Consider the following 27331-nt stretch of genomic DNA (forward strand, 5'->3'; position numbering starts at 1 on the left):
AGCCTCTCTTTGTGTTGATCCTTTTATGATTATATAGCATCCCTCTTTATTTTTCTTTATAGCCTTTATTTTAAAGTCTATTTTGTCTGATATAACTATTATGAGCCCTGCTTTCTTGTCATTTCCATTTGCATGAAATATCTTTTTCCATCACTTCACTCTCAATTTATGTATGTTCTTTGCCCTGAAGTGAGTCTCTTGTAAGCAGCATATTGTAGGCTCTTGGTTTTTTTTTAACCCAGTTTACCACTCTAAGTCTTTTGATTGGAGCATTTAGTCCATTGACATTTAAGGTAATTATTGATAAGTATGCATTTATTGTAATTTCAACCTTATTTTCCCATTGATTTTATATTTCTCCTTTGTCTCTTTCTTATTTTCCTTTTGTAATTTTATGGTTTTCTTTTTTATTAGCTTATGTACTTTTCAGTTTGGTTTTTGTGAATTTATTTTATGTTTTCAATTTGTGGTTATCCTGTTTTTCAGGTATGTTAACCCCTTCCTATATCTACTTAATTTAGACTGGTAGTTATATAGGCTCAAACACATTCTAGGAAAAAAAAAAAAAAGTCTATATTTTTTTACTTTCCTTCCCCACATTTTATGATTTTGATGCCCTCTTTTGCATCTTTATGTTATTCATTTTGCTGTTCATTGTGGTTATCATCACTTTCACAGAAATTTTTTGATTTTTTAAAAATAAATCTGTGTACTGGATTATTTAAATGATTTACTTTCCAATTGTGATTTTTTTCTTTCCAGTAGATTCTTATTTATTTTTCTATTTAAAGAAGACTTTTCAATATTTCCTTTAGGATGAATTTAGTACTGCTGTATTCTTTTAGTTTTTGTCTGTCTGAGAAATTTGTTATCTCGCCTTCTACTTTAACTGATAGTCTTGCTGGGTAGAATATCCTAGTTTACAGATTTTTCCCTTTCAAGACTTTGAATATATCTTGCCATTCCTTTCTGGCCTACAATATTTCTGTAGAGAAATTAGCTCATACTCTTTTGGGTGTTCCCTTGTAATAATTCTTCATTTTTGTCTTGATGGCTTTAGAATCTTCTCTGTAAAATTTGCCATTTTTATTACAATTTGTCTTGGTGTAGATCTATTTGGATCTATCTTGTTTGGGACTCCGTATTTACTGTATCTGGACATCTGTTTCCTTATTTATGTTTGAGAAGTTTTCAGCTTTAATTATCCGAAAACATTTTTGATCCTCTTTTCTCTTTTTTCTCCTTCTGGGGTTCCTATTATGCATAGATTGGCACACTTCTTATTATCCCATAGGTCTCATAACACTTTCACTTTATTTTATTTGGGTTTCTGTCTACTCTCCTAATTGGGTGATTTCCATTATTTTGTCTTCCAGATCCCTCATTCATCCTTCTGCATTATTCATTGCCTTTATTGTAGCATTTGTTACTTCAAAAGAATTTCCAATTTTTCTTGGTTCCTCCTTATAGTTTCTAGTTCCTTTTCAGTAATCTACATTTCTGTTGATAGCCTTTCTTAATTTCTTTCAGTATTTTCATTATCTCCTTTTTGAACTCAGTATCTATTAGAAATAAAGATATCTGTTTTCATTTTGTTACATCAGGGGAATTCTATTAATCTTTTAATTAAGAGTGGCTCCTCTTCCTTTTTTTTTTTTTTATCTTTTTTTTTTTTTGTTAATAGCTGCACCTGTGGCATATAGAGGTTCCCAGACTAGGAGTCAAATCAGAGCTGCAGTCTCTGGCCTAAGAAACAGCCACAGCAACATCAGATACAAGCCACATCTGTAACCTACACCACAGTTCATGGCAACACTGGATCCTTAACCCACTGAGCAAGGCCAGGGATAAAACCTGCATCCTTATGAATGCTAGCAGATTCACTTCCACTGAGCCATGAGGGGAACTCTGGTTCTTCTGCTTCTTTAATGTACTTATACTTTTCTTGTTCTATGAATTTAGGAGAAAATATTATCTACCCTAATCTTGGAAAGGTATTTTTATGTGGGAGCCTGTCTGGGATTAACATTTTTTTTTTTTTTTTTTTTTTTTGGTGTTACTGCTCTTTTTAGTGTGGATGCATGCCACCTCTTTCCTTAGTGAATGCTGGTAGTTATCTCATTGAGAGAAGGTGTGAATAGTGTTGTGAGCAGAACCTGTACTGGATATTGAGCAGGGCCCCCTCTTTGTTCTTTGTCACTGCTCTGTCAGGGATAGGGTCTGATCCCTAGTTTTTGGAGTAAAAGTCCCCAGATCCATTTCTGAGCTGAATTTCTGATCTGTGGTGTGAAGTAGGTGGGATTGGAGCACTTCTGCTCAGGGAGGAGCCACTGAGTATTCCTCTCCTGGAGCTGTTTACCAAGGAGTGTGTCCTCTTTCGCCCATTATGCAAGTGTAAAAAGTACATTTTTGCTGCCACTGCTCTTGGCCCCACCATAATGGGGGAGGGGAAGGGGGGTTGACCCTAATGTCTCTCAGGAGTTGTTTTCATAGGCCAGCATTGTAGATCCTCTGAAGTCATGTCCCAAGACTGCTATAGTCATGGACCTGGACACATTGTGGGAGCTATAGAGGCAGCTCAGACTCTGGCCCAGCGCAGCCCCTGCATGATGAACCCACAAAGCCCAGAGCTGCTAAAGCCATACCCATCCCAGCCCCAGCCAAGTGAGCACATTCACTTGGATGTGCAAAATTGGGACCAAAGCTGTACATCTGCAGCTTGTGCAAACACGGGAGAGATTTCAGCCCTAATTCCTAAGTCACAGAGCCCCTGGGACTCAGTTGTGGTTTCAACCCTACCTCTTCACATGGGCAACCCACCAGTGTCTTCTCCCAGGGCCTGCTGAGGTGATGGTCAGTTTGCAAGCCTGCCTAGGTGGCCGGTGACTGAGGTGGCAGCTGGGACATACTCTCCCAAAGCCTGCTGGTGCATGGTGTAAGAGTTTGCCATGACAGCCCCACATTTTCCTTCATACACTGCTTAGCAATAGCACTATGCTTCTATGGTGGGTCCAGGATCCTTCTGCAAACACTCCCAATTGCAGTTGTACCATACTCCGGTACCTTCAGGTTGTTTCTGCACAGTCAGCACTAGTCCTCTCCCTGGGTCTGTCCTCTAAACCCTGAGTTCCAGCACCCAGTCCCTGTCCATATCAGCAGATACATGTCTCAGGCTGGGGCACATAATGTGGCATGGACTCTCTTTGTAGATTTCTCTCTATTCTGCCTGTGACAAACTGGTTGTTGCATTCTTCTCTGAGTCATGTATTTTTGATGTATTTGTGAGAGCAGGTGAGTTCCATGTCCAACTACTCCACCATTTTGATTGGAGCCTTCGATTTGTAGACTTTCTGATATTGGCCATTATGACAGGTGTGAGGTAATACCTCATAGTAGTTTTAAATATATATATATATATTTATTTATATATATATTTTATATATATATATTTCTCTCTCCACATATATATGCATGAGTTGTTTGTAGATTAATTTATAATTAACTTGGAGACAAATCCCTTGTTGGTTGCTTAACTTATAAATATGTTATCCACTTCTGTAGGTTGTCTTTTTGTTTTGTTTTTGGTTTCCTTTGCTGTGCAAAATCTTTTAAGTTTAATTAGGTCCCATTTGTTTATTTTTGGCAAGAAATACAAGATGACAAAAACAGATGGAAAGATATAGTGTGTTCTTGGATTGGAAGAATCAATATTGTCAGGATGACTACATTACCCATGGCAACCTACAGTGTCTATGCAATACTTCTAAAACCACCAATGGCATTTTTCACAGAACTAGAACTGAAAACTTTACAGTTTATATGGAAACACAAAAAAAGCCCCAGAATAGCCAAAACAATCTTGAGAAAGAAAAATGGAACTGAGAGATCATGCACCTTGACTTAAGACTATACTACAAAGCTATAGCCATCAAAACAGTATGGTGCTGGCAAAAAACAGAAATATAGATCAGTGGAACAGGATAGAAAGCCCAGAAATAAACCTACACACCTATGGTCAATTAACATACAACAAAGGAGGAAAGGATATACAATTAAGAAGAGATAGTGCCTTCAATAAGCAGTGCTGGGAAAACTGGACAGCCATATGTAAAGAATGAAATTAGAACATTTTCTAACACCATACACAAAAATAAACTCAAAATGGATTAAAGGCCTCAATGTAAGACTGGATACTATAAAACTCCTAGAGAAATGCATAGTTAGGATTCTTTTAAAGGTTTATTTGCCCTTTCTATGTTCCTTGATGATTAAGGCCTCCTTCCAGCAGGTGGTAGCAAATGCCTAGTGAAGTAGAGATTTGTTGTGTTATTTTATCCACAAAAGAGGGGCTATTATCACTTTGTAAAACCTGGAAGTCTGAACCAAGGAATTATTTCCTTTAACAATGCCTTTATTGCTTCCTGAGCTCTTTTGGTCCTTGTTGGAAACGCTTCCATTCATCTGGAGAAAGTGTCATTAAAAACCAGGAGGTATTTATATCTCTGGGAAGATTATATCTGGATAAAACCCATTTTCCAATTTTCTCCCAGATAATTTCCTCTTTTTTGGACATGCAAAATGGGGTTGGGGGGCCTAAGATTTCCTCCTGAGTTGTTATGGTAATATATATTACAGGCATTTGTGATTTCTAAGATAGCTAGAAAGGCCTATGATAGAAATAACTTTTCCTACCAGGTTAGTCAAGCATCCAATCCCAGATGAAAGGAGTTATGGAGTGACTTTAAAATATTACATTGTAATGCTATCAGAAGAATTATTGTTGGTTCCTTAACCCACCATCAACTGGGGCGCTTTTGAAATCCCCTAGCTCTGACCTTTATGTCCTTGCTTGTATAATGGAGTGTTGAAAGCAGGCTGGGGCTGGTACATAGGGAAGTAAGGCAGCCTGAATTGAAGGGGTTTTAAGAGCTGTACTCTTGGCTGTCTTGTCAGCCAGGCTATTTCCTTTTACTATGTCTAAATTTCTCTTCTAATGTCCCTTATAATGGATATCCGCCACCTCTTAGGTTCTTATATTGCCTTTAAGAGTTCTAACATATCCTGCCATTGGTGAATTGGGGAGCCCTGTTTAGTCAGGGACCCTCTATGTTTCCATATGGCAGTATGTGCATATAACACCAAAATGCATACTTAGAATCCATATAGATATTGATCTTCTTGTCTTTTCCTAGCCTTGAGCTCAAGCTAGGGCTATAAGCTTGGTTTTTTGTGCTGGAGTCTGGGGAAATAGGGCATAAGAGTCTATGATCTTATGTAAATCTACTGTGGCATACCCTGCTTTCCAGATGTCGTCATGTCTGCAACTACTTCCAGCAGTAAAATAGAAAGCATTAGGTTCCTTGAGGGGCTGTTTGCAAATTCAATTCAGCTAGAACACACCTATTTGATGAGAATGAGATAGTTCCTCTGGGCTTTCTGTAGGCATAAAGATGCCCGGATTTAAGGTCTGTCATATCTTAAAAGTTGCTTCAGAAAAGTCTAGGAGGAGGGCCTGATATTTTGTAGGGTGGCCTCCAGTCAGCCATTGACGTCCTTTAATTTCTAATACTCCCTGTACATGATGTAAGGTTAATATTTCTAGAGGTTGACCCATGGTAAGCTTTGTGACCTTTTCAATTAGCAGGACTGTGGCTGCTACAACTCTCAGACAAGAGGCCACTGGGTCCAATTACTTGGAGAGAAACGGACTCACTTTGGAATTGGCCCTACTTTTTTGCATGAGAAATCCCAGGGCTATATCTTATTTTTCTGAGATAAAAAGAGTAAAGGGCTCCTTAAGATCTAGGATCCCCAGGGCTGGGGCACTGGTCAGGGCAGTCTTAATCTAATAAAATGCTCTGTGAATTCCCTGTCCAATCTAGAATTTCTGCGTCTGTTCCCTTCAAGGTCTTATATATTGTTTTGCCATGAGACCAAAATCCATCCGTTCCTAAAATGTTCTGAGCTGTTTCTTTGTATGCGGTGGTTGTAAATGGAGGATCATTTCCTTCAAACATGATTCCCTGGGTTTAGAGCACTTCCCTCTGGGAGGGAATTTGGGCTTTCCATGGGGCTACTTTATATCTCCTGGAACCCAGGAAATTGAGGACCTCTTCAGTAGTTTGGTCTGAAACTTGCTTTGAGGGGCTTCAGATAAGAATGTCAACTACATATTGTAATAATGCCCCCTTCTCTAATTTCATTTCTCCAAGTTCCTTAGTTAGGACATTGCCAAACAGCTGTGGGCTGTCTTGGAATCCCTAAGGAGGGACAGTCTGATTATATTTTTGGGTTTCATTCATGTCTGGTTCAGTCTACTCAAAAGCAAAAAAGTATGGAGAATCAGAGTGAATAGGTATACAGAAGAAAGCATCTTTAAGAACTGTAAACCATGCTGTGTCCTTAGGGATCTGAATAAAAATTGTGTATGGGTTGAGAATAATTGGATGAAGAGGAATCACAACTTCGTTTATGATATGGAGATCTTGAACCATTCTACATTCCCAATTTTTTTTTTTAAGAAAAAGCAGAATTACAGTATTTCAGGGAGATTTATATGGCACCAAAATCCCATATTTGATAAATTTTGAAATTATGGGTTGGGGAGTTCCCATCATTGAGCAGTGGAAATGAATCCGACTAGGAACCAAGAGGTTGTGGGTTTGCTCCCTGGCCTTGCTTAGTGGTTTAAGGATCTAGCATTGGCATGAGCCGTGGGATGGGTCGCACACATGGCTCAGATCTGGTGTGGCTGGGGCTGTGGCCAGCAGCTGTAGCTCCGATTGGACCCCTAGCCTGGGAACCTTCATATACCGCAGGTACAACCCTAAAAAGCAAAAATAAATAAATAAATAAAAGAAAGAAAGAAATTATGGATTTGAGGTCTCATAGAGCCTCTGTTTTTACGTGGTATTGGTGCCAGGAAAGGAAGTTACTAATTTTTTTAAAGGTGATTTTTATAGGACTGACAAACTTTGACTTGCTTGGGATTTTCTGATCCCAGACCCATGGATCTATAAGTTTTTCAACTTCCAGGGGAATATTTTGGGCTAGACTATCCATGTCTTGTGTAAAATAGTCCAGCCAAAAACATCCCCTGGCTTGGATTTTCAGGGAGAAAAAGAGTTGTGCCTAAGGCTGAGAAAAAGTCCCTTCCTAATAATGGCAAGGGACTTTAGGCATGACAAGAAACTTGTAAGTTATAGGGGTCTTTCTCCAAGTGCAAGTTAGAGGGCTGGTGAAATGTTTTGGCTTTGTCTCTCCTGCTTCCCAACAATAGAACAGGTTTCAGGGGGTAAGGGGCCCAGTGTAGGAAGTCAGGACACAGTTGGTATCTCCTGTGTCCACTAGAAACTGGAAAAATTTATGTGTCGTGTCAGTGTTAGCCATGGTTTCTCATTGGTGATGATGACTCTCTTCTCAGGGAAGTCCTGGGTCCCATCAATCAATTCCTGTCGTGACTGGAGTGGGGAGATTTCCTTGTTCCCTTTAGAGCTGAAGACATTCCCTCTTCCAGTGGCCCAGCTTCTTGCAGAGCAGGCATGACATCTGGAGGGTAGGCTGGGACCTATATCCTGGACATTCCTTGCCCCAGTGTTCAGGGATCCCACAGTTTAAAAAGGCTCCCTTTCCTGGCAGAGGTTTTCTGGAAGTACTTTTTTTTTTTTTTTTTGTCTTTTTGCTATTTCTTTGGGCTGCTCCCGCGGCATATGGAGGTTCCCAGGCTAGGGGTCGAACTGGAGTTGTAGCCCCTGGCCTACGCCAGAGCCACAGCAACTCAGGATCTGAGCCACGTCTGCAACCTACACCACAGCTCACGGCAACGCCAGGTCCTTAACCCACTGAGCAAGGGCAGGGACCGAACCCGCAACCTCATGGTTCCTAGTCGGATTCGTTAACCACTGCGCCACAACGGGAACTCCTGGAAGTACTTTTAGGGTGACCAGGAGGTAGGTTAGGTCTTGTTATGATGACATGATGGCCTGGCTTGTTATCATTCTTTTCTTAAATCATGCTGTTCTTTCTTTTCATCCTTATCCTGGTCCCTATTGTTAAAGACACTGAAGGCTGTGTCAGTAAGAAGGCTGAGAGGAGTCTGGCAACCCTTGGCAAAAGTTTGAAGTTTCCAATGGATGTGAGGGGCTGATTGGCTAATGCAGTGGGTTGCAAATACAACGTGTCCCTTGAAAAGTGTTTTTGAGTCCACATTTTATACTTTCTGAAGGCATCTACCAATCTGGCCTGAAATAGGGCTGGATTTTCATCTTGGCCTTGGGTGATCTTTTTAACCATATCATAGTTAACGGGTTTAATTACGCTAATTATACATTGTTTCATATCTTCAACAAGGCAAAGCATCCTGTGATCCCGTCTAATGATACCAAGCTGATATTCCCAACTGGGATCCATTAGAGGACTTCTGTCCTGCCCACCGGATATTGATGGGGTTGGGCATTGTGTCATCCATCGGTATATGTTTGGGCTTGTGCCCAAATACAGGTCTTTGCCTCACTGGTGCAGCAGTGGGAAAGGACAGTATTTATTTCCTTTCAGATAAGGTCAAAGGAGAGAGGTGGTCCCTGGAATTCTCTGATGAACTGGCTTGGGTCCTCCAAGGATCTACCTAACCAGGTTGAGGTTGGACAAAGAAAAATGAGTGTCAGCTCTAGTAATTCCTTGAAGCCCACCTCCTACTTGAAGCAAAGAAGCTCTGACTGCACTATTGGTAAGGAAGTTTACCCTTATAAATCTTACAGGGCCAGGGAGAGGCTGAAAATGGTGAAAAAGTGTCAGGGCCTTGGGTCTTCTGCCTTGGGCTCCTGTTTTCCAGGGATGCCACTAGAGAAAGATTTTGTACAGTGTGAATCAGTTCCAGCCAGCAAGGGTCCCTAACACAGGTCTTGCATAGTTCTGAGTTCTCTGTTAGGGCCATAAAACATGCTCATAATGAACTTCTGTCCATTTTCCCTGTCTTTTACGAAAGTGTTTAAATAGAGGACGGTGTTATCGTTGAGGCTTCTATTTTCTGGCCAGACCTCCTTGTCCTCAAGTTTATCTTGGGGCCAGGCTGTGTTATGAAAGAAAATAAGTTATTTTGTTTGTTTTTTTTTTTAAAGAATCTAGAGAAAACTTGTCCCAGTGACTGAGAATGCACCATAGGGGTGAGTCCTTGAGGATGGGGTAGTGTTTCCCACCATTCCTTTAGCAGGAGGGTGCTCATGTAACAGAAGGTCCCATGGGGGCTCCCTGAGATAAGACTGGTTCCAGACATCCCCATCTACCTAGTCCCATCAACCCAAACCAAAATGGGGATCAGCCACTCCCCCATGTGACAGTGCTGCTGACCCCAGCATCCTGGTGCCTGTGTCCTGTCTTGGCATCTGCAATACTCAGGATGAGTGACCTTCCTAAAGGCTTCTCTATAGAATCTATGGCCAATGATTAACCACTGCATCACGGGGTATGTTCCTCTGGAATAGACATCCGCATAGTTCTAAGATCCATTTAGGTACCAGCTTTTTTCCCCTAAATGGGTGGTAAATTTCTGAAAATAGGCACTGTTCATTAAGGGAGGTGGGCAGTGGCCCTGGGCCTTGGTGTCACACTTACTCTGACCTCTCCCAAACGTGCTCCATCTAGCAGGCAGAAGGATGGGTGTAGGGGGGTATATGGTGGCCTAAGATGGAAGAAACATGTCTGCATTTAGTGGGACAGAGGGCCTGGTGGCCCTAAAGAACACTCCTAATCATGTGATCCCAGGGAGGCAAGCAAGGCAAATGAATGTCACTGCCCAGGCATGTATCTCCCAGTCATGGCCATGCATGTACCCCACCCCAACAGTGCAAGGTGGGGGGTGGGAGCAGGCATGGACCCCAGATGTGTGGTGGACAATGGAAGTGGGGCTGATTAAATGCAGGGCAGCATGCAGAGGCAGGTGGTGAAGGATGGCAGCTGGATGCAGTCCCACCACTATGGGTCCCACTATGGGGCAGGACTGTCCCCATTCCCAACCCGGGGGATACATGCACAGACCACCCGTGGTGGGAGGTGGCTCCCAAAGGGACCATAGCAGCTATGGTCTAGTGTGAACTCTCTTACAGTATAAGTAAGGCTGCATTTTATATTTCCACATAATTGAACCTGATGACAATTAAATAGCAGATAAGGCAAACCCAGCAAGAGAAGCTCCTATGCTTCAAGGTCTCTGGCTGTTTGTAACAATGCCTGCAAATTTCCTGACATGTTCTGCATATAATGAGAGGTACAAGACCTAGCAGCAAGGTTGGAAAATGCTTGACAGATTTCTTTCCCTCCATTCTCAGTGGAATAAGGCATGAAATAAGGGTGTAAAGTAAGAGTGATATAGGGATGAAGAGATGAGACAAAGATAGTCAGGCATAAGTAGACCAATAATAAGCCTCTAAGAGTAGCCACAGGGAGGGGGTGGTTTTATGCTTTTAACTGTATGCCCAAAAATATTGCATGGAAATAGCATTGAGGTGAACAGACAGACCTATCATCTCTCTAGTCTGTTCCATGACTCATTCATCCTTACATGAGAGTCTTTCAGTGGCAAGCACCCTAAAGGCATTTAGATGCTCTACTTACTCCCATATCTTTGCAGAAATAGGTCTGAAAATGGGACAGATGATAAGAAAGTGAGAGAGAGAGAAATGGCTCAGCCTCTTGCCTCTCAAGTACAAGGGAGGCAAGAGGCTGAGACTTGCCAAATTCTCCTCCTGGCTCACCAAAGATTACGCTGGAGGCTAGGTTCTTGTCACACAAAGAGTTTAGAGATGAGACAGGCAGGTCAACAAAGTAAAGCAAAGATTTAGTTAAGTGGTAGGATGCTCTCAAGGGGAGAGTGGGCAGGCTCGGGGGAGTAGATCCTGTGAGTTACTTTGGCAAACCAGTTATGTAGGGTGTGGAATCAAAGTGGAGGGTGGCGTCTGGCAGTGGTAACTCCATGATTTTCATCCAGCTCCATGTTCCTGTGGGGAGGAGGGATTTTTAATCTAATGTAGCCTTGATCAGAAATGTCATGGTGTCACTGCAAGTTGGGAAATTCTTATCTGCAAGGCTAATTTTCTTATTTTTATTTTATTTTATTTTATTTTTTTTTTGATTTTTCAGGGCCGCAACCACAGCATATGGAGGTTCCCAGGCTAGGGGTCTAATCAGAGCTGTAGCCGCCAGCCTACACAACAGCCACAGCAACGCCAGATCCAAGCCATGTCTGCAACCTACAACCACAGCTCACAGCAATGCCAGATCCTTAAGCCACTGAGTGAGGCCAGGGATGGAACCCAGAACCTCACGGTTCCTGGTTGGATTCGTTTCCTCTGCGCCATGACGGGAACGCCAAGGCTAATTTTCTTATAATAGGGCCTAATGAGAAAGAAGGTACATTTGAATGCCAGAAATTCCTGCCCCCCCCACAGTTCTTTGCCTCCAGGACAGTTACCACCCCAAAGTGTGTGGTGTCCTGTCAGTCAGGAAGTTCCTATTTCTCTCAGTTTGCCCAAGGACCGCTGTTCTGCATAAGATGCATGGTTTCCTGCCATTTGGCTGTACCCCCCCTTTTTTTGCTCATATCTACCTAGCTGTCTGCTCTAACACTATGGCTCTAAGTTCATCTTATGGAGTAATATCAAGATACGTTTCTAAGGGGGAAAAAAGTTTTGAGGAGGGGAGGAACAGACAAAATAAGAAAGGGAGAAAAATATCTGTAAGAGTGGAAGCAAAGCTCGGAAGATACACTGTGATGTCAGTGATTGTTTGAATATTTGAAAATTTCTGCATTATGTTTTTTGAGTTTGTCAGGCAGCCTTGAGTTTAATCAGAGAAGTGGAGCGTCACAGTGTATCTATAATTTGTGTGACATTTCCTGGTAAAATTCATAGTAATGCTAATGAAGAAATGCTGCTTCCCTTTGAGGCCTTGAGAAGAGGACAGAGAAGTACCCTTTTTGAATTGTAGGCCACTGATGACACCAGTGACAATTTCTAAAGTGACTGGCTCTGCTTGTTTATTATTCCAACACTGATGTCCAAAGTCCACTAGTGGAACCAAGGAAGGGAGCTTCCTTTCCTGAATTCAGCCTTTTCCTCTGATTCTCCCTGAGCACTGTCACCTCCCAGTTCTTCAAAGCCAGGAGCCCTCAATCATGAGAGTCTCCAAGTATCTGCAAAATCCAAGTGACAGCTAGGAATCTGTTCACTCACCTGCCACCCTTACCCTTGTTTCACATCATTTCCAACTTTGCCCTTATAAATAGAAAACCTGAATCTATCAGACTTTCTGTCCTGGAAAAATATTTATTTCTCTATATTGCGTGTTTCTTCTGCAGTGTTTTGTGGCAAAGGGGAACGTATCTTTAATGTTTTGTGGAGCTGACCTCATTTCTTTTATTCGGACTCCTCAGAATATAAAGTCATCTCCCTGAGCAGGATCAGGAATCTTCACAGTGTAGCCAAATTGACTCCTCCCAAATAAAAGTGATACTGAAAAGTTTGGAACTAGCCTTCCCAGAATGTGCCACTTTGGCTGGTGGAAGACTTTCAATGGACGTCAATCAAGGCCCAACAGACTCAGGAAGAGCTTTTTGTCTCCTCAACTGCCTCAAAGAATTAAAACAGAAGACCTGGTCCAGGAAGAGAACCATCACCAGGGATAACCATGAAGGGTGTGGGAAGATTGTGGGGCGGGGGCAGGGCGGGAGGGATGGCAGAAGGGCCTGTTTTTTCAAAGTTCCCTCTGTGCCCCTTTGTCTCTGCCTGGCATGGCAAACATTTATCAGACATCTGCTCTTGGCATCCTCCTGGGAACTGTCTTCCTTCCCTTTGAAGCCCCAGGCCCCACTCTCTTCTGAGCTCAGGATGGCATATAAGCCTCAGCTGCCTGAGTGTCTGGGGGTATCATCATGTCTTTTTGGGGCTCCTGCATGGAAAAATTTTTTTCTCCTCTGAATCTGTTTTATGTCAGTTTAACCAGCCAAAGAACCTAGACGATAAGAAGGGAAAAGTTTTCCTCCCTTACAATTCCTAAAGACAACTGCAAAATCTAGGTACTACAGATCTGATATTGTGCTGATGAGCTGAAAAATGACAGCTTACACCCAGCATAGTGCTTGGTACGTGGCCCATGTTCAATTAGTGTTTGCGTGTTTAATGTATCACTTACTTGTGTGCCAGTGCTCTTTCAGATTAAGCCAGAAAATGAATCCCTATTTTTACGTGGAAAGGAATTTGCCCTGAATAAGGAAGAGCTTTCTAAAATCAAAGTTGTATAGAAATTAAAATGATTCGGAAGATAGTGATTTTTCTGTCATTGGTTGTTTCCAAGAAATCTGGATAGCCCTAATACAAGGGAATGACAGGATTGGGGCTAGATGGTGAGTCAAAATGCCAGATAGCTCTGAAGTTCATAATCATAGCTGCAGAAAACTTGTTTAGCTACAGGAAAGTATGACAGACCTTCAGGCAGTGTTTGGATTGCCCTAGAGCCCTTCAAGTTAAAAGCTCAACCTTCTATAATCCATCCAAGTTGTAAGTAAAATGGAGAAAGGAGAGGATGAGAAAGTTAGTTAAATAGTTTAATCAGAGCAGTTTTACAATTCTAAAATTAACAAGCAAACTTGTAATAAAAGAGCTCCAATGTTTGCAAAATGACCTTGCTTCCCACTCTGAATCTGTCTTTTTATTTGTAAAGATTCGCATTACATTTAAAAGGACTCAAAATGGAGTGATTGATATTCTCATCCGTGTTTTTTGATGCAACTGATGAAATCCCTGAATGGATATTGCTTCAGCTTTGATATTAAAAAATGGCCTGACAAGAAGTCCTTAATCAACAGCTGATCACAGGTGGCCGAAAGAAAGAGAAAAACCCAAAACTACTGTCAAGTTCATAACGTATCACATTGTTGGTGGATGACACTGGCTCCAAAGATACAATTAAGCCCACGACACTTTATTACTATGAATATAATTATCATGAAAGTTCTCTCACGTGGATCAACTTACTTTGGAAGGTTTTCTTGGTTCGTTTAAACTTGCATAATAAACATGCAATGAATTATTTCTTTTGAAAGTGTATTTTTTGCAGTCTTTTTGTGTTCATACAAAGATTTCATAAAGTTGCAGTGTTGCATCAGAGCATTACCAAAATAAAAGCAGGAGCACATGGGGAGGGAAAATGTGAATGAGAAGAACCTCCTCTCGTCCTGAGACAGGCCACCCGTCTTTTTAAAAAGGTGTGTGCAAACTGCTTTTCTTACCCTCTCCCACCAAAGAAAAGCATGAAAAAAAAAAAAACCCTCACAAAAATCAATCTAAGAAAAAAACGTTGACATAAAGAAAATAAAGATGTTTTTTCATGCACATATCTTCTGCATAGCTCAACCCACATATAGTAAGGCACTATTTCCCTTCGTTACTGGTGTCCACGGCAATCTGGTAAGTGCTACAGTGCTCTGTGACCTTTACAGAGTTCCTTTCTGGATGGTGAAATAAAGAGGCCGGATGAGTGTGGCTGCCACGCTTCTCTGTGAATGTCCCATAGCGCAGGGAGATTTTGGGAGACTCAGAAGGAAATCTGTGTGATGATTGAGAGTCTCCAGAATGTGGTTTTTCTCTCCAGAGTTCCTATTTTGTCTGTGTGTGAATTTAGATGATTCTTCAGTCATTATTCTCAAAATACACAAGACGGGGGAAAAGAACAGTCAGGTCTTCAGAAACAGAGCGTCAACTGCTTCCGGAAAGCGTGTAACGCTGGCAAGTCACAAAATCAGCAGGATGTTTCCCAGAGAGCAGAGACAGAGAGAGAGCAAGAGAGAGAGAGTCGGGAGGCAGAGAGAGAGCGAGCCAGAGAGAGGGAGAGAGAGCATGTGTGTTTTGGTTGTTCAAGGTGATCTGAGACTGAGTTTAATTTAACTGGTCTTCATATTGTTTCCGGAAACAATCCCCGGCTGGGAAAAATTCCCAGCACCTTTCTTGATACATCTTCCAAACATAAGATTCCTGTAAAAATAAAGGCAATGTGTTAACATCATGTCGTTTCCCAGAATCTGTGTGTTACCACAAAATATGAGAAACTCAAATTTGTTATTACATACATCACATGTTAATTGTGCATTGCAGATGGTTATATAATTGGAGAGACCTAAATTCATTTAGTAGTTCTTAATTAGGCCAGCCCTTATTTATTTTTACTTTAAATAATCTTCATCCTAACTAAAATATAGTAATGTCAAAAAAAACATATTTGTGATATGTTTTTGAGAGTTCATTAAAACTACTATTTTTATTAACTGTGTCCTTCAAATTCAAACTGTTAACAACTGGAGGTAAATCTTTGTGAAGGGAGAATTTCAGAAAGTTCAGTGAGAACTTAAACATTTAATACATAATCATTTTTTAAAATTTTATTGTAGTTGATTTACAATGTTGTATAGTTGATTTATAATGTGTGAGTTTCAGCTGATTCAGTTACACACACACACACGTATATATTTTCATATTCATTTCCATTTTAGGTTACGAAATACTGAGTAGAGTTCCCTGTGCTATATAGTAGGTCCTTGTTGGTTTTGAGCAGTTTTCATGTGCTGTCATACACAGGCCACATATATGTCTTCTTTGGCGAAATGTCTATTTAGTTTTGCCCATTTTTGGATTGTGTTGGTTGTTTTTTGATATGAGCTATCTGTATATTTTGAAAATTAATATTGTCAATTGCATCATTTGGAAATGTTTCTTCCCCATTCTGTAGGCTTTCTTTTTTTATGGTTCCTTTGCTGTGAAAAAGTGTTTTATTTATTTATTTATTTTGGCTTTTTAGGGCCGCACCCGCAGCATATGGAGGTTCCCAGGCTAGGGGTCTAATTGGAGCTGTAGCCATTGGCCTATGCCACATCCACAGCAATGCTAGATCCAAGCCATGTCTGAGACCTACACAACGCTTCATGGAAATGCCAGATGCTGAACCCACTGATCGAGGCCAGGAATCAAACCTGTGTCCTTATGGATACTAGTCAGATTCGTACTGCTGAGCCATGATGGGAACTCCCCACCATACTATTTTGATTAGTGTGGCATCATAGTATATTCTGAAGTCAGGGAGCCTGATTCCTCCAACTTCACTTTCCTTTCTCAAGATTACTTTGGCTATTCATGGTCTTTTGTGTTTCCATGCAAATTTAAAAAAATTTTCTTTTAGTTCATTGAAAAATGCCTTTGATAATTTCATAGGTATTGCCCTGACTTTGTAGATTATCTTGGGTAGTATAGTCATTTTGACAATATTGATCCAATTCAAAAACACAGTATATCTTTCCATCTGTTGTGTCATCTTCAATTTCTTTCATCAGCATCTTATACTTTTGCCTACTTAGGTAGGTCTATTCTTAGGTATTCTTTCTAATGCAATGGTATATGGGGTTGTTTCCCTAATTACTCTTTCTGATTTTTCATTGTTAGCATATAGCAATGCAACAAATTTCTGTGTATTAATTTTGTATCTTGAAACATTACCAAATTATTGAAGAGCTATGATAGTTTTCTGGTAGTGTAGGATTGTCTCATGTCTTTTATATAGTATAACGTCCTCTGCAAACAGTAATAGTTTTGTTTTCTTTTCTAATTTGGATTCATTTACTTCTTTTTCTTCTCTGAGTACTGTGAATAAGACTTCCAAAACTATGTTGAAAAAAGAGGTGAGAATGGACAGCTTTATCTTGTTCCTGATCTTAGAGGAAATATTTTCAGCTTTTCTCCACTGAGAATGATGTTAGCTGTGGGTGTGTCATAATTGGCTTTTACTATGTTGAGGTAGATTCCTTCTATAACCACTTTCTAGAGAATTTTCTATCATAAATGGTGAATTTTATCAAAATCTTTTTCTTCACCTACTGAGATGATCATACAGTTTTTAGTCTTCAATTTGTTAATGTGATATATTACAATGAATTTTTTTTTTTTTTTACAGATATTGAAAAATCCTTGCATCCCTGGAGTAAATACCACTTGATCATGGTGAATGACCATCTTAATGTATTATTGGATAGTGTTTGCTAGTATTTTGTTGAGGATTTTTGCATCCATGTTCATCAGTGATACTGGCCTGTAATTTTCATTTTTGTGGCATCTTTGCCTGGTTTTGGTATCAGGGTGATGATGGCCTCATAAAATGGATTGGAAGTGTGACTTCCTCTGCAATTTTTTTGAAATTGTTTTGGAAGGACAGGTGTTAACTCTTTAAATATTTGATAGAATTTGCCTGTGAAGCCATTTGGTCCTAGACTTTTGTCTGTTGGAAGTTTTTATTTTTATTTTCTTTTTTTTTTTAATTTTTATTTTTCTGTCTTTTGAAGGCTGCACCTGGAGGTTCTCAGGCTAGGGGTCCAATCAGAGCTGTAGCCACCAACCTACACTACAGCCACAGTAATGCAGGATCTGAGCTGTGTCTGCAATCTACACCATAGCTCATGGATCCTTAACCCACTGAGCAAGGCCAGGGATCAAACCCATGTCCTCATGGATGCTACTCGGGTTTGTTAACTGCTGAGCTGCGATGAGAACTCCTGTTGGAAGTTTTTAAATCACAGATTCAAGTTTGGTACTTGTAACTGTTCATATTTTCTATTTCTTCCTGGTTCAATCTTGGGAAATTGTACCTTTCTCAGAATTTGTCCATTTCTCCTAGGTTGTCCATTTTATTGATGTAGAGTTGCCTGTAGTAGTCACTTATGTCTCCTTGTTTTTCTGTGGTTTGGGTTATAACTTCTTTTTCATTTCTAATTTTATTGATTTGGGCCCTCTCCCTTTTTTTCTGGATAAGTCTAGTTAAAGATTTATCAGTTTTGTCTTTTTAAAGAACCAGCTTTTAGGTGCACCGACCTTTATTATTTCTTCATCTCTATTTTGTTTATTTCTGCTCTGATCATTATTATTCCTTTTCTTCTACTAACTTTGGTTTTGTGTGTTCTTTCTCAGTTGCTTCAGGTGTAAGGTTAGGTTGCTTATTTGAGATATTTCTTGAGGTAATCTTGTATCACTATAAACTTTCCTCTTAGAACTGCTTTTACTGTGTCCTATAGGCTTTGGATCATCATGTTTTCATCATCATTTGTCTCTAGGTATTTTTTGGTTTCTTGTTTGATTTCTTCAGTGACCCATTGGTTGTTTAGTAGTATATTGTTTAGCCATCATGTGGTTGTTTTTTGCAGTTTCCTCTTGTAGTTGGTTTCTTATCTCATAGCTTTATAGTAGGAAAAGATGCTTGATATGATTTCAACTGTCTTAAATTCACTGAGCCTTGCTTTGTAGCCTAGTATGTGATCTATCCTGGAGAATATTCCAAGTGTACTTGAAAAGCATGTATTCTGCTGCTTTCAGTCAGAATGCTCTATACTTCTCAATTAGGTCTATCTGGATTAATATGTCACTTAAGGCCCATGTTTCCTTACTGACTTTATGTCCTGATGCTCTGTCCATTGATGTCTGTTAATTTGCCTTATATATTCAAGTACTCCTATATTGGGTGGATAGATATGTATAATTATTATATCTTGGATTGATCCTTTGATCATCGTGAAGTGTCCTTTGTTTTTTATAACTATTTTTAAAGTCTATTTTTTGGGGATGTTAGTATTTTTACTCCAGTACTTTTTGATTTTCATTTGCATGGAATACTTTTTTCTATCTCCTCATTTTCAGTCTGTATGTGTCCCTAGATCTGAAGTGAGTCTTTATTATATCATATATATGGGTCTTGTTTTTGTATCCATTTTGCCATTGTATTCCTTTGCTTGAAGCATTTAATCCATTTACATTTAAGGCAATTACTATTATTATTTGATTTTTTTTTTTTTTTTTTTTTTTTTTTTTTTTTTAGGGCCACACATGCAGCATATGGAGGTTCCCAGGCTAGGGGTTGAGTTAGAGCTGCAGCTGCTGGCTTACACCACAGCCACAGCAACACAGGATTTGAGCCATATCTGTGACCTACACCACAGTTCATAACAACACCAGATACTTAACCCACTGAGCTGGACCAGGGATACAACCCACATCCTCATGGATACTAGTTGGGCTTGTTACTGCTGAGCCACAATGGGAACCATTAATGTTTAATGCACACAGTTCGTTCCAATGTGCAGAGATTCTATGATCATTTCTTTCAGAAGATATATAGTTACTGTTTACCTACCTGTCCTGTGTGCTCTGTTTCATCCTTGTTTATGAGATACATCAGAAAAAACCTACAAATAGAGTAATCATAAACGGATTATATGTAAATAGAAGCATAAACAGATACTTTGGATTCTGCTATGAGCTAACTTTTAATGGCATTGCAAATAAATGGGTCAGAACCGCAAAGCAAAAAAAAAAAAAAAAAAAAAAAACCACCATGGGACCAAAAGCTTAACCTTCTTTTAAGATTTTTTTTCAAAGGAGCTAACATGTATGAACAGATCAAATTATACCTCTTTGGAGGATCCTCCCCACCCCCCACAACAGTATCCATATTTACTTACTCATAGGGCACAAATCACAACCCTAATGTGGAAAAATGTGGATTATAAAGGTTACATGACTTGCCTAATGTCACAAACCTGTGAAATCTAAAGCCAACTTTTTAAAAACTGCTGTAATTCCACACTCTCTTCTGTTAGATATTAAAATCAGGTTAGAAATGGATTAAGAAATAATACTGTACCCAATTGCGGTCTTGGCAAGTTCCAAGTAACAGATTTCTACGTATTTTTTTTTTAAATGCAATGTTTAACTGTGTTTCCAATAGTGCTTAAAGAGATCTATGGGTCCTCAGCAAAGAAAAATGGAGATTCATATATCTCTAGGAAGCAGCTGGAGTATTATTTGAAATAAGAAACATGGCCAAAGCTGTCTGAGAGGCTCAGTATGTACTCGGCTTATCTTTTCTACCTTTTCATTTCATGTTCTAGAAAGTATCCTTCACATGGAGGATCACTATTTCACTTCCTGAGTCAACCTACTCCTGGGGCAAAACCACCAGTTGTGGGTCTTTCCCTCTAAGAAGTATAAGACGCCTCAGGCCAATCGTACAGAGAGGTGCTCTCTCTCCTGTTTCTCCAGCTGGCTGAGGTAGGGGATGCTTGGGTACCTGGAGAGGCAGGGGAGTCGGGCACACTCACAGATAATTGGCCAAGTTGTGTTCCTGTAGAGTGTGGGTTTCAAAGCCATGTGGCACAGTGTCGAAGTAATCATTTCCTATGCCACAGATGAAGCACTTGGTCTAGAAGACAAAGGCAAATATGGAAGGTCAGAATTCAGAAAGCACAACCAAAGGAATAACCACCTTACCACCCAGGGGCAACTACTTGGTTTAATCAGCCTACATAAAAGATCATCCCAGATGGCTGTGCCAGGCACCCAAATATCTGTTTAACGGTTGTCCCCACTCTATCTTGCTGTGTATTTAAATGAAAAAAGAAACCAGCAGCAAGACACAACAAAGGCAGAAAGAAGAGCATAGGCTGAAAGGCAACATCTTTTTTCTATTTTCCCCAGCTTGGTGATCACTCTTGTTCATGACATTGATTCAAGGTACCAGGCAGAACAGAATGCATCCTCCACTGAAACTGCAAACTTGGTACTTAATCCTAGGCAAGTCTGATGACCAAGGGCAGAGAGGAAGGCACAGATACTTTCCATCTGTGGAGGACCAAACCAAATACCAGGCTGTAAGGCATTTAATCAACAACTCAGAGAAGGTCGTCCATGTGCCAGGCACTGTGCTAGGCACACAATTACCTAATGAACATACACACTGGGATATTCTAGAAACAGGGTGTCTGCTCTCTTCTCTTTCATCCCAATCATCTCTCTCTTCACCCACTAGGTCTGCCATCTGCAGCCCTGGTACCCAAAACCCAGGGGGAAGCGGGGCCATTTCATCATTAGCATTTCCTATGTATCAGCTTGAATGAATTCAGTAATTATTGTCCTCATGTGGCTCCAGATGCTCATCTTCCCTGCATTTTAGAAGCTGTTTAATACCATCGGAGGCATGTTTATGATACCCTAGATTCGGGAGCCTAGAATCAAGATGATTAAGATAATTTCTAATTCTCCCTGACTTACTGATCAACAGCAGAAATGCTCCATTTGGCAGTCTGGTCTTATACACCATTCAGTGTCTCTTCCCTAAGCAGGTTCACACTTCACTGTCTTCCTGGGAACCTGTCCTTCCCCTGATGTCCTCTCTTGGTTTCTCTGTGTCTAAATGAGTTGCCATGCTTCGTTCTAGAGGCTCTAAACTCTTAATTTTCTACATTTAGCCAATCACCAAGTTCTTTTCAGGCCAACCCCAAAGTAGTGCTTGAGTCTGTCTGGCTCCCACATCCTCACTGGCACTGCTTCAGCAAAAAGACTTATCATATCCTCCCTAGAAAAGGTTTCCTAACTAGATACTGACATGACAAGGGGCAAGAAGTGGCCACTTCCTACCCTGTGGGCACCAGTGTCCAGTTCACTCCCCACATTTTAATCCATCAGTCCACAGTTATCTTTTAAAAATGTAAATCTGGGAGCTCCCATCATGGCTCAGTGGTAACGAACCCGACTACGATCCATGAGGATGCAGAGTCGATCCTTGGCTTCACTCACTGGGTTAAGGGATCCATCCATTGCTGTGAGCAACAGTGTCAGTCGCAGACGCCACTTGGTTTCAGCAGTGCTATGGCTGTGGTGCAGGCTGGCAGCTGTAGCTCCGATTTGACCCCTAGCCTGGGAACTTCCATATGCTGTATGTGCAGCCCTAAAAAGACCAAAAAAAAAAAAATGTAAATCTGCTCACCCCGCTGCCTGGCTTAAAACTCTTATATTGTTTCCTAGACTATAAATTACAGTGCAAATTTCTCAAATGAGTTATTAGGCTCTTAATTAGTTGGCCTTCCTTTCCTCTCGAGCCCCATTACGAGAATGTAATGCCTCATCCTCAGCCAATTATGCTTCCAAGAAAAAAATTCCCTAAAATCAGGGCCTTGGTATATGGAACCTCAGAACATTCTCACAGAATCCAATGTGAACGGTATCCCTGGTGAGTATGGCGGGGTGGGGAGGTTGCCTAAAACTGCAAAACTGTGCTACTGTCTTCCTCAAACCCACATCTCTGCAATCTTCAGGCCTCAGCTTGGGTATCCCTTCTTTGAAGAAATCTTCTTGTCATCCATGAGGAAATCGGACAATAGCCTGAGACCCTGGCACTCAGGGTTTCCCCCTATAAAGGGCTCATCACAGGGCTCTGTAGTCACCTATTTCCTTACATCAGTGAATCCATCATTCTGTTTGGGGGGGGGGTTGGTTTTGTTTTTTTTACACTGCACCTGCAACATATGGAAGGTCCTGGGCTAGGGGTCAAATTAGAGCTGCAGCTGCAGGTCTACACCACAGCCATGGCACTGCCTGATCCTTAACCCACTGAGCAAGGCCAGGGATCAAACCTTCATCCTCAGAGACTAGTCACGTTCTTAACCCGCTGAGCCACATGGGAACTCCTGTCAGTGAATCCATCATTCCGAATGGATGGTTTTCCTGCTCTCTATGGAACAGAAGCATCAATGGGGCCATATTCCTGTTTATAAGGACATGGAGCCCACAACACAGCCCAGCAACAAAGCTTGTTCAGATGTACTGCCTGAATTGAAAACAGGACAACGAGGACACACATTGTTCATGGCCTTTCCCCTTTCTCCAACGTTCATGATTCTTGGGTAAAAGGCAGTGAGGACAAGGAGCATCTGTAACAATAAACATGCAGAGTCAGCAACAGAGAGACCTACCTCCATGTCTTCTTTGACCTGTTCCTGTTGGTCTCTTAGTTCCCCAAAGGCGTCAATAATTAAACCTAGTGTTAAATAAAGACATGATTTAATCTTTATCCATCAGAGAACAACGATGAAACTCGGAGCCCCTTGGCTCATCCTTTTAGGAAAGGGATCATGAACAGCCACACTGAGAAATGCTGAGAACTCTAGGAGGGTAGTGGCATTCTCTTTCTGGGGACAGAAATACATGCGGTTCCTGGGGCACACATTGCCTGAAAAGGGGGTTAAACATGAAGCGACAGAGTAGGAAAAGCCTTTGGTTATCTTGGCATCAACAGATAGCATGTTACTACTACCTACTTCATGCCAAGAAGGAGCAATGAGATGTATTGTGTTGTAAAGTACAGAAAAAGCCATTGATAAAATTTTCAAGTGCTAATTTGCAAATCAGACACGTCCACATGAACTGTGAGGAATGTGCCTCAAATCATTTTTTTCCCCACAAGTTCCTCATCAATAAACTTTCCATAAGGTTATGAACTGTGGCCATGAACCACAAAATGCCTCCTACTGCTCTGTCTCTGTCCCCTTTTCTCCTGGGACTTGCCAGCTGCATGTTTACTTCCAAGTTGCATGATGTTGCCTCACTTATAAAATGCACTCAATAAAAGACATAAAGGAAGGATTATAAATCCTTTACCTTGCTCATGTATTTTACTGAAAAAAAGGTACCATTTTATGCCTGTGGAACTTAGACATTTAATTCAAATTAGGATAAATGTGTGAGCAGAAAAAGACAGCATGAATGATTTTTCTGAAGGAAAAAAGTTACCTTGGAATAAAAGGAGGAAAAAATTCACCCCACCCAAAGTTACCTTGGAGCAAAAGGGAAGAACTAACAGGGTCAACATGGCCCTGTGGGGCTGGAGTCCTGACACTTTTCAGCTGTGCGCTTCAGCCAAATTACTTCAACTTAGGATAGCTCGGCTTCTTCAAATGTGAATGACAAAACAACGCCCACAGGGCACACTGCACAGACATCAATTTTTAAGAGATCTTTCCAACAACCCATGGTTTAGAGATTTATATAATTTCCAATGTGATAGACCCAAAGTGGTTAAATGGCTCACCCACCCCTAGTTGTAAAGGTTGTCAGCAGTAGGGCTGGGAACCCAGCCCAGGAGAGTGCTCTTCCCATTCTGTTATTTGAAAGGAAGCCCAAGAAACCTGTATCCATCTCCCTCTAGACCAGGGTCCACTGCCTCTTTGTTTTTCCCTCTACAGATTTCAAATGAAGGAACACTGAAAGGAAAATTTCTATTTGGCTTTTCTAGGAAACACTTGACACTCTTCCTCTAACCTTTAATGTGAGCATCACCAATATGTAGCTCAAATTCTAGGTCTTCTTGGGCATCCGTGAGGGTGATGCTTACCTTGTATTATGGCCAAGAGGATGACAATGACGAAGAAGAAGAAGGTGATGTCAAAGATGATCCGATAGATCTCATACTCATCGCCTGCTGGGTCTTCGATTTCGTCACCGATCCCGCCTCCCGCACGTACTCCGACGTACATGTGGAACATGTAGCACTGCAGAGAGCAATGGCATCACTCTCGGAGGACCACTGCCTGCATTTAGGCTCAACACACCTAAGGTTCTCTCTCTAGCTCCTAATCCTCACTCCAGGAAGGATGAGACTTTTTGCATTCTACATAGCCTCTTTTTGTTTCAGTATTTGTAGTTGTGATGCAAACACGTGGTTCTTCCACACTGCTGTTTTTTTAAACAAAATTTGATACTGTATACTTGGAACCTGCTGTCACACTTTGCAGGAAATAAAAAATACCTCACTAGCATCGGGTACAAGATAATCCCATTAAAATTACAGCAAGGGCCACAGAACCATATTTATTTTTGCAGTGGGGGGAAGAGAAACCTAACAGAGGAATGGGGAGGTGTATAAGGAATGGGAGTGTTAGAAACTAAGTGAGAAGGAGTTCCCATTGTGGCTCAGCAGTAACAAACCTGATCATTATCTATGAGGATGTGGGTTCGATCCCTGGCCTCACTCAGTGGGTTAAGTATTCTGCATTGCTGTGGCTGTGGCGTAGGTCATCAGCTGCAGCTCCAATTTGACCCCTGAGAACTTCCATATGCCATGGGTGTGGCCCTAAAAAAAAAAAGGAAAAGAAATTGAGAAGAAAACCAGAATTGATAACACTCACTGTCCTCTCATCTATTCTATGTGGAATAGAATGCATTTTTTTTTTTTTGCTTTAGTTTATTGAATAAAGAAGAAGGGCAGAGGCAGGGAGAAAATAGCAGATCATTAAACTCTGAAACATTAAAGCAACCAATAAAATGTACAGCTGCAAGTATCCATTGCAGAAAAAAAGAGGGGTGCAGTGAAGTCCTTTTGGGGCAGGGTTCCTCAGCCTCATCAACGTTAACATTTTAGGCCAGCTAATTCTTGGTTTTAGGATCCATCTTAGGCATTGTAGGACATTTTAGAAGGATCTCTGGCCTTTACCCACTAGATGTCAATAATAGCACCCCACCCCATAAACAATCGAAAATGTCTGCAGACACTGTCAAGGGCCCTTTAGAGAGCAATATCAGAACCCCTTGAGAACTGCTGGCTTAAGCATCTGGGGTTTTATATTTATTCAGGATAAGTCCAGACTCTCCACTCCAGGCCTCTGATTGAGCCGTACATCACTCTCTATGCTCTTTTACTGTTCCCGAGCACCAACTGACCTCCACTCTACTCATGCCTTCTCCAAATCCAATTCTCCTGGTTCTACATCTCTGCTTGCAGAGTCTCCTTCTCTTAAATTATCCTGTCTCATCTGTATCCCATTAGAACCTACTCATTCTTTCGAACCTCAATGAATAATCCTTCTTCCGTGAGATCTCCTCAGACTGTTGCAGACACTCTGATTTACCCAACTGATGTCACCCATCAGTGCAAAACAAAGACCCACCACCTGCCATAGAAAAGGGGCAGTGACTTCAAAATCCTGAAACAGCGACTTCACCTGGTGAGGCATCACACTCCCCTGGTTTTCTCTTACATTTCTGGTCCTTCCTTTTCAAGTTCTTCCTCATCTCCCTGTCTCTTCATGAACAAATGCCCAGCTTTGGGTTCCTTGACTTTTTTTTTTTCCTTTTTAGACACTCCCTTGGGGAAACTTCAGTTTCATACTTAAATATCACCTGTGATAATTACTTAAAAGTGCTTCCATTTACACTTTGGGTCTCTTACCTGAATTCCAGACTCGTATCTACCACTTAACTTATTTTTTAGTTGCTGTTTTATGCTCTATCTCAGTCCACTAGAACTGGTCCCATTATAAGAAGAATGACTTTGGTTACTGCTCTATCAGCCATGCATAATAATGTCTAGCACATGATTGGTACTTAAAAATCACTCATGGGATGACTGAGGAGTGAAATGCTGGGAGTGGTCAGCTGTTCTCATGGAGACCTGACTGCCTCAACCCAGAGACCTCAAATTCTCAGGTCACTTTAAAAGAGCACAAAGTTCAGGCAAAGAATTGGCAGCAAGGTGACACCAAAATGCTCATAATTCAACAACTAATTACTGATGGACACAGAATACAAAAAGTTTCCTAAGTCAGATGCCTGAAATTTGATGAACAGAGTTAAAGAAGGATTGGGTCACTCAGGAAAGAGGTTTGTTAGCCTGGGATACAATGAGCAAAAGGCAGCCAGCCAGCACAGTGAGACCATGGGTGCCTCAACTTAACCCTGAATCCACATCTCCCAGAGGCTGAAACATTCTGGATTCTTGGTATCACCTACTGAATCAATCTCTGGAAGTAAAATTTTGAAAACACTTAAAAAAGCCCTCAGGACACTTCATTAATTCCTTAGAACTGTTTGTCTAAAACATGGCTTGAAACTGTTAACAGTGAATCTGTGGGAAGAGAAAGTTTTATCTTCACTGTATACTCTCGCATACTGTTGGAATTTTCTTACTGCATGCACTTATTTTTATTAAGAAAAATTGAGGGTTATGTGTTTGCCTCCAAATCTGTCTTCCTATGTGCTTAACTGTGGCCACAGGGAATGGAATTATTAAGGCCATTTTTCCCTGGCATTCCTGTTCTTAGCTTTCTTTGTAATCCCATCCCAACCCTCTATTGCCCCCTTGGGCTGGCAACTCGATTTGGACAATCTACCTGGCTGAGACCTGGCACTTCTCCGTGTAAAATTCTGTCCCTTTGATGTTCCTCACCAACACCCACAGTGGGCCAACGGAGGATCACTACAGTTCCCCACTCACATGCTGGGGTGTCCAAGGTCTCCAGCTCCTGCTTGTTTCACATGTATGTGACTTAAGATCAGGAGGCTAATTCCTCCTACTAATTCCTGCTGACCAAGACTTTTGGATTATAATTTGGCCCCCTACATTGACTTTTTCTGTTGGAAAGAGACTACCAATTTGTTACATGAACTCTCAGTGAGTAGAATGCTGGTACCGACTTATACATCTG

General features: G+C 41.1%; 1 protein-coding gene and 1 long non-coding RNA gene across 14 annotated transcripts in view; one reads left to right on the plus strand and one right to left on the minus strand.

The window, feature by feature from the left end:
• Nucleotides 1-14096, plus strand: part of LOC110256642 (uncharacterized) — a 60426-nt gene extending 46330 nt beyond the window's left edge. The window contains exons 2-3 of one of the 3 annotated variants that reach the window (XR_014827821.1): nucleotides 8554-8725; nucleotides 12425-14096. This is a non-coding gene — a long non-coding RNA (uncharacterized LOC110256642). Of the gene's footprint in view, nucleotides 1-8553; nucleotides 8726-11937 lie in introns of all 3 variants that reach the window. The other 2 variants (XR_014827822.1, XR_002338429.2) reach the window with 2 other exon arrangements.
• The window catches only part of RYR2 (ryanodine receptor 2), a 745790-nt gene continuing 732039 nt past the window's right edge, over nucleotides 13581-27331 (minus strand). For all 11 annotated transcript variants that reach the window (XM_084996827.1, XM_084996825.1, XM_084996826.1 and 8 more), the window contains 5 exons: nucleotides 24244-24400; nucleotides 22826-22890; nucleotides 20177-20277; nucleotides 19210-19261; nucleotides 13581-15020 (listed from right to left, as the gene is read on the minus strand). In XM_084996827.1, coding sequence (XP_084852953.1) covers nucleotides 14925-15020; nucleotides 19210-19261; nucleotides 20177-20277; nucleotides 22826-22890; nucleotides 24244-24400 — 471 coding nt within the window. In that variant the 3' untranslated portion in view covers nucleotides 13581-14924. The remainder of the gene's footprint in view (nucleotides 15021-19209; nucleotides 19262-20176; nucleotides 20278-22825; nucleotides 22891-24243; nucleotides 24401-27331) is intronic.

This window comes from Sus scrofa, chromosome 14, assembly GCF_054392235.1.
Source record: "Sus scrofa isolate SSC_HxYL_T2T_F1_AM1 chromosome 14, Sscrofa_HxYL_maternal_Yorkshire_Landrace_v2.0, whole genome shotgun sequence".
Lineage (NCBI taxonomy): Eukaryota > Metazoa > Chordata > Mammalia > Artiodactyla > Suidae > Sus > Sus scrofa.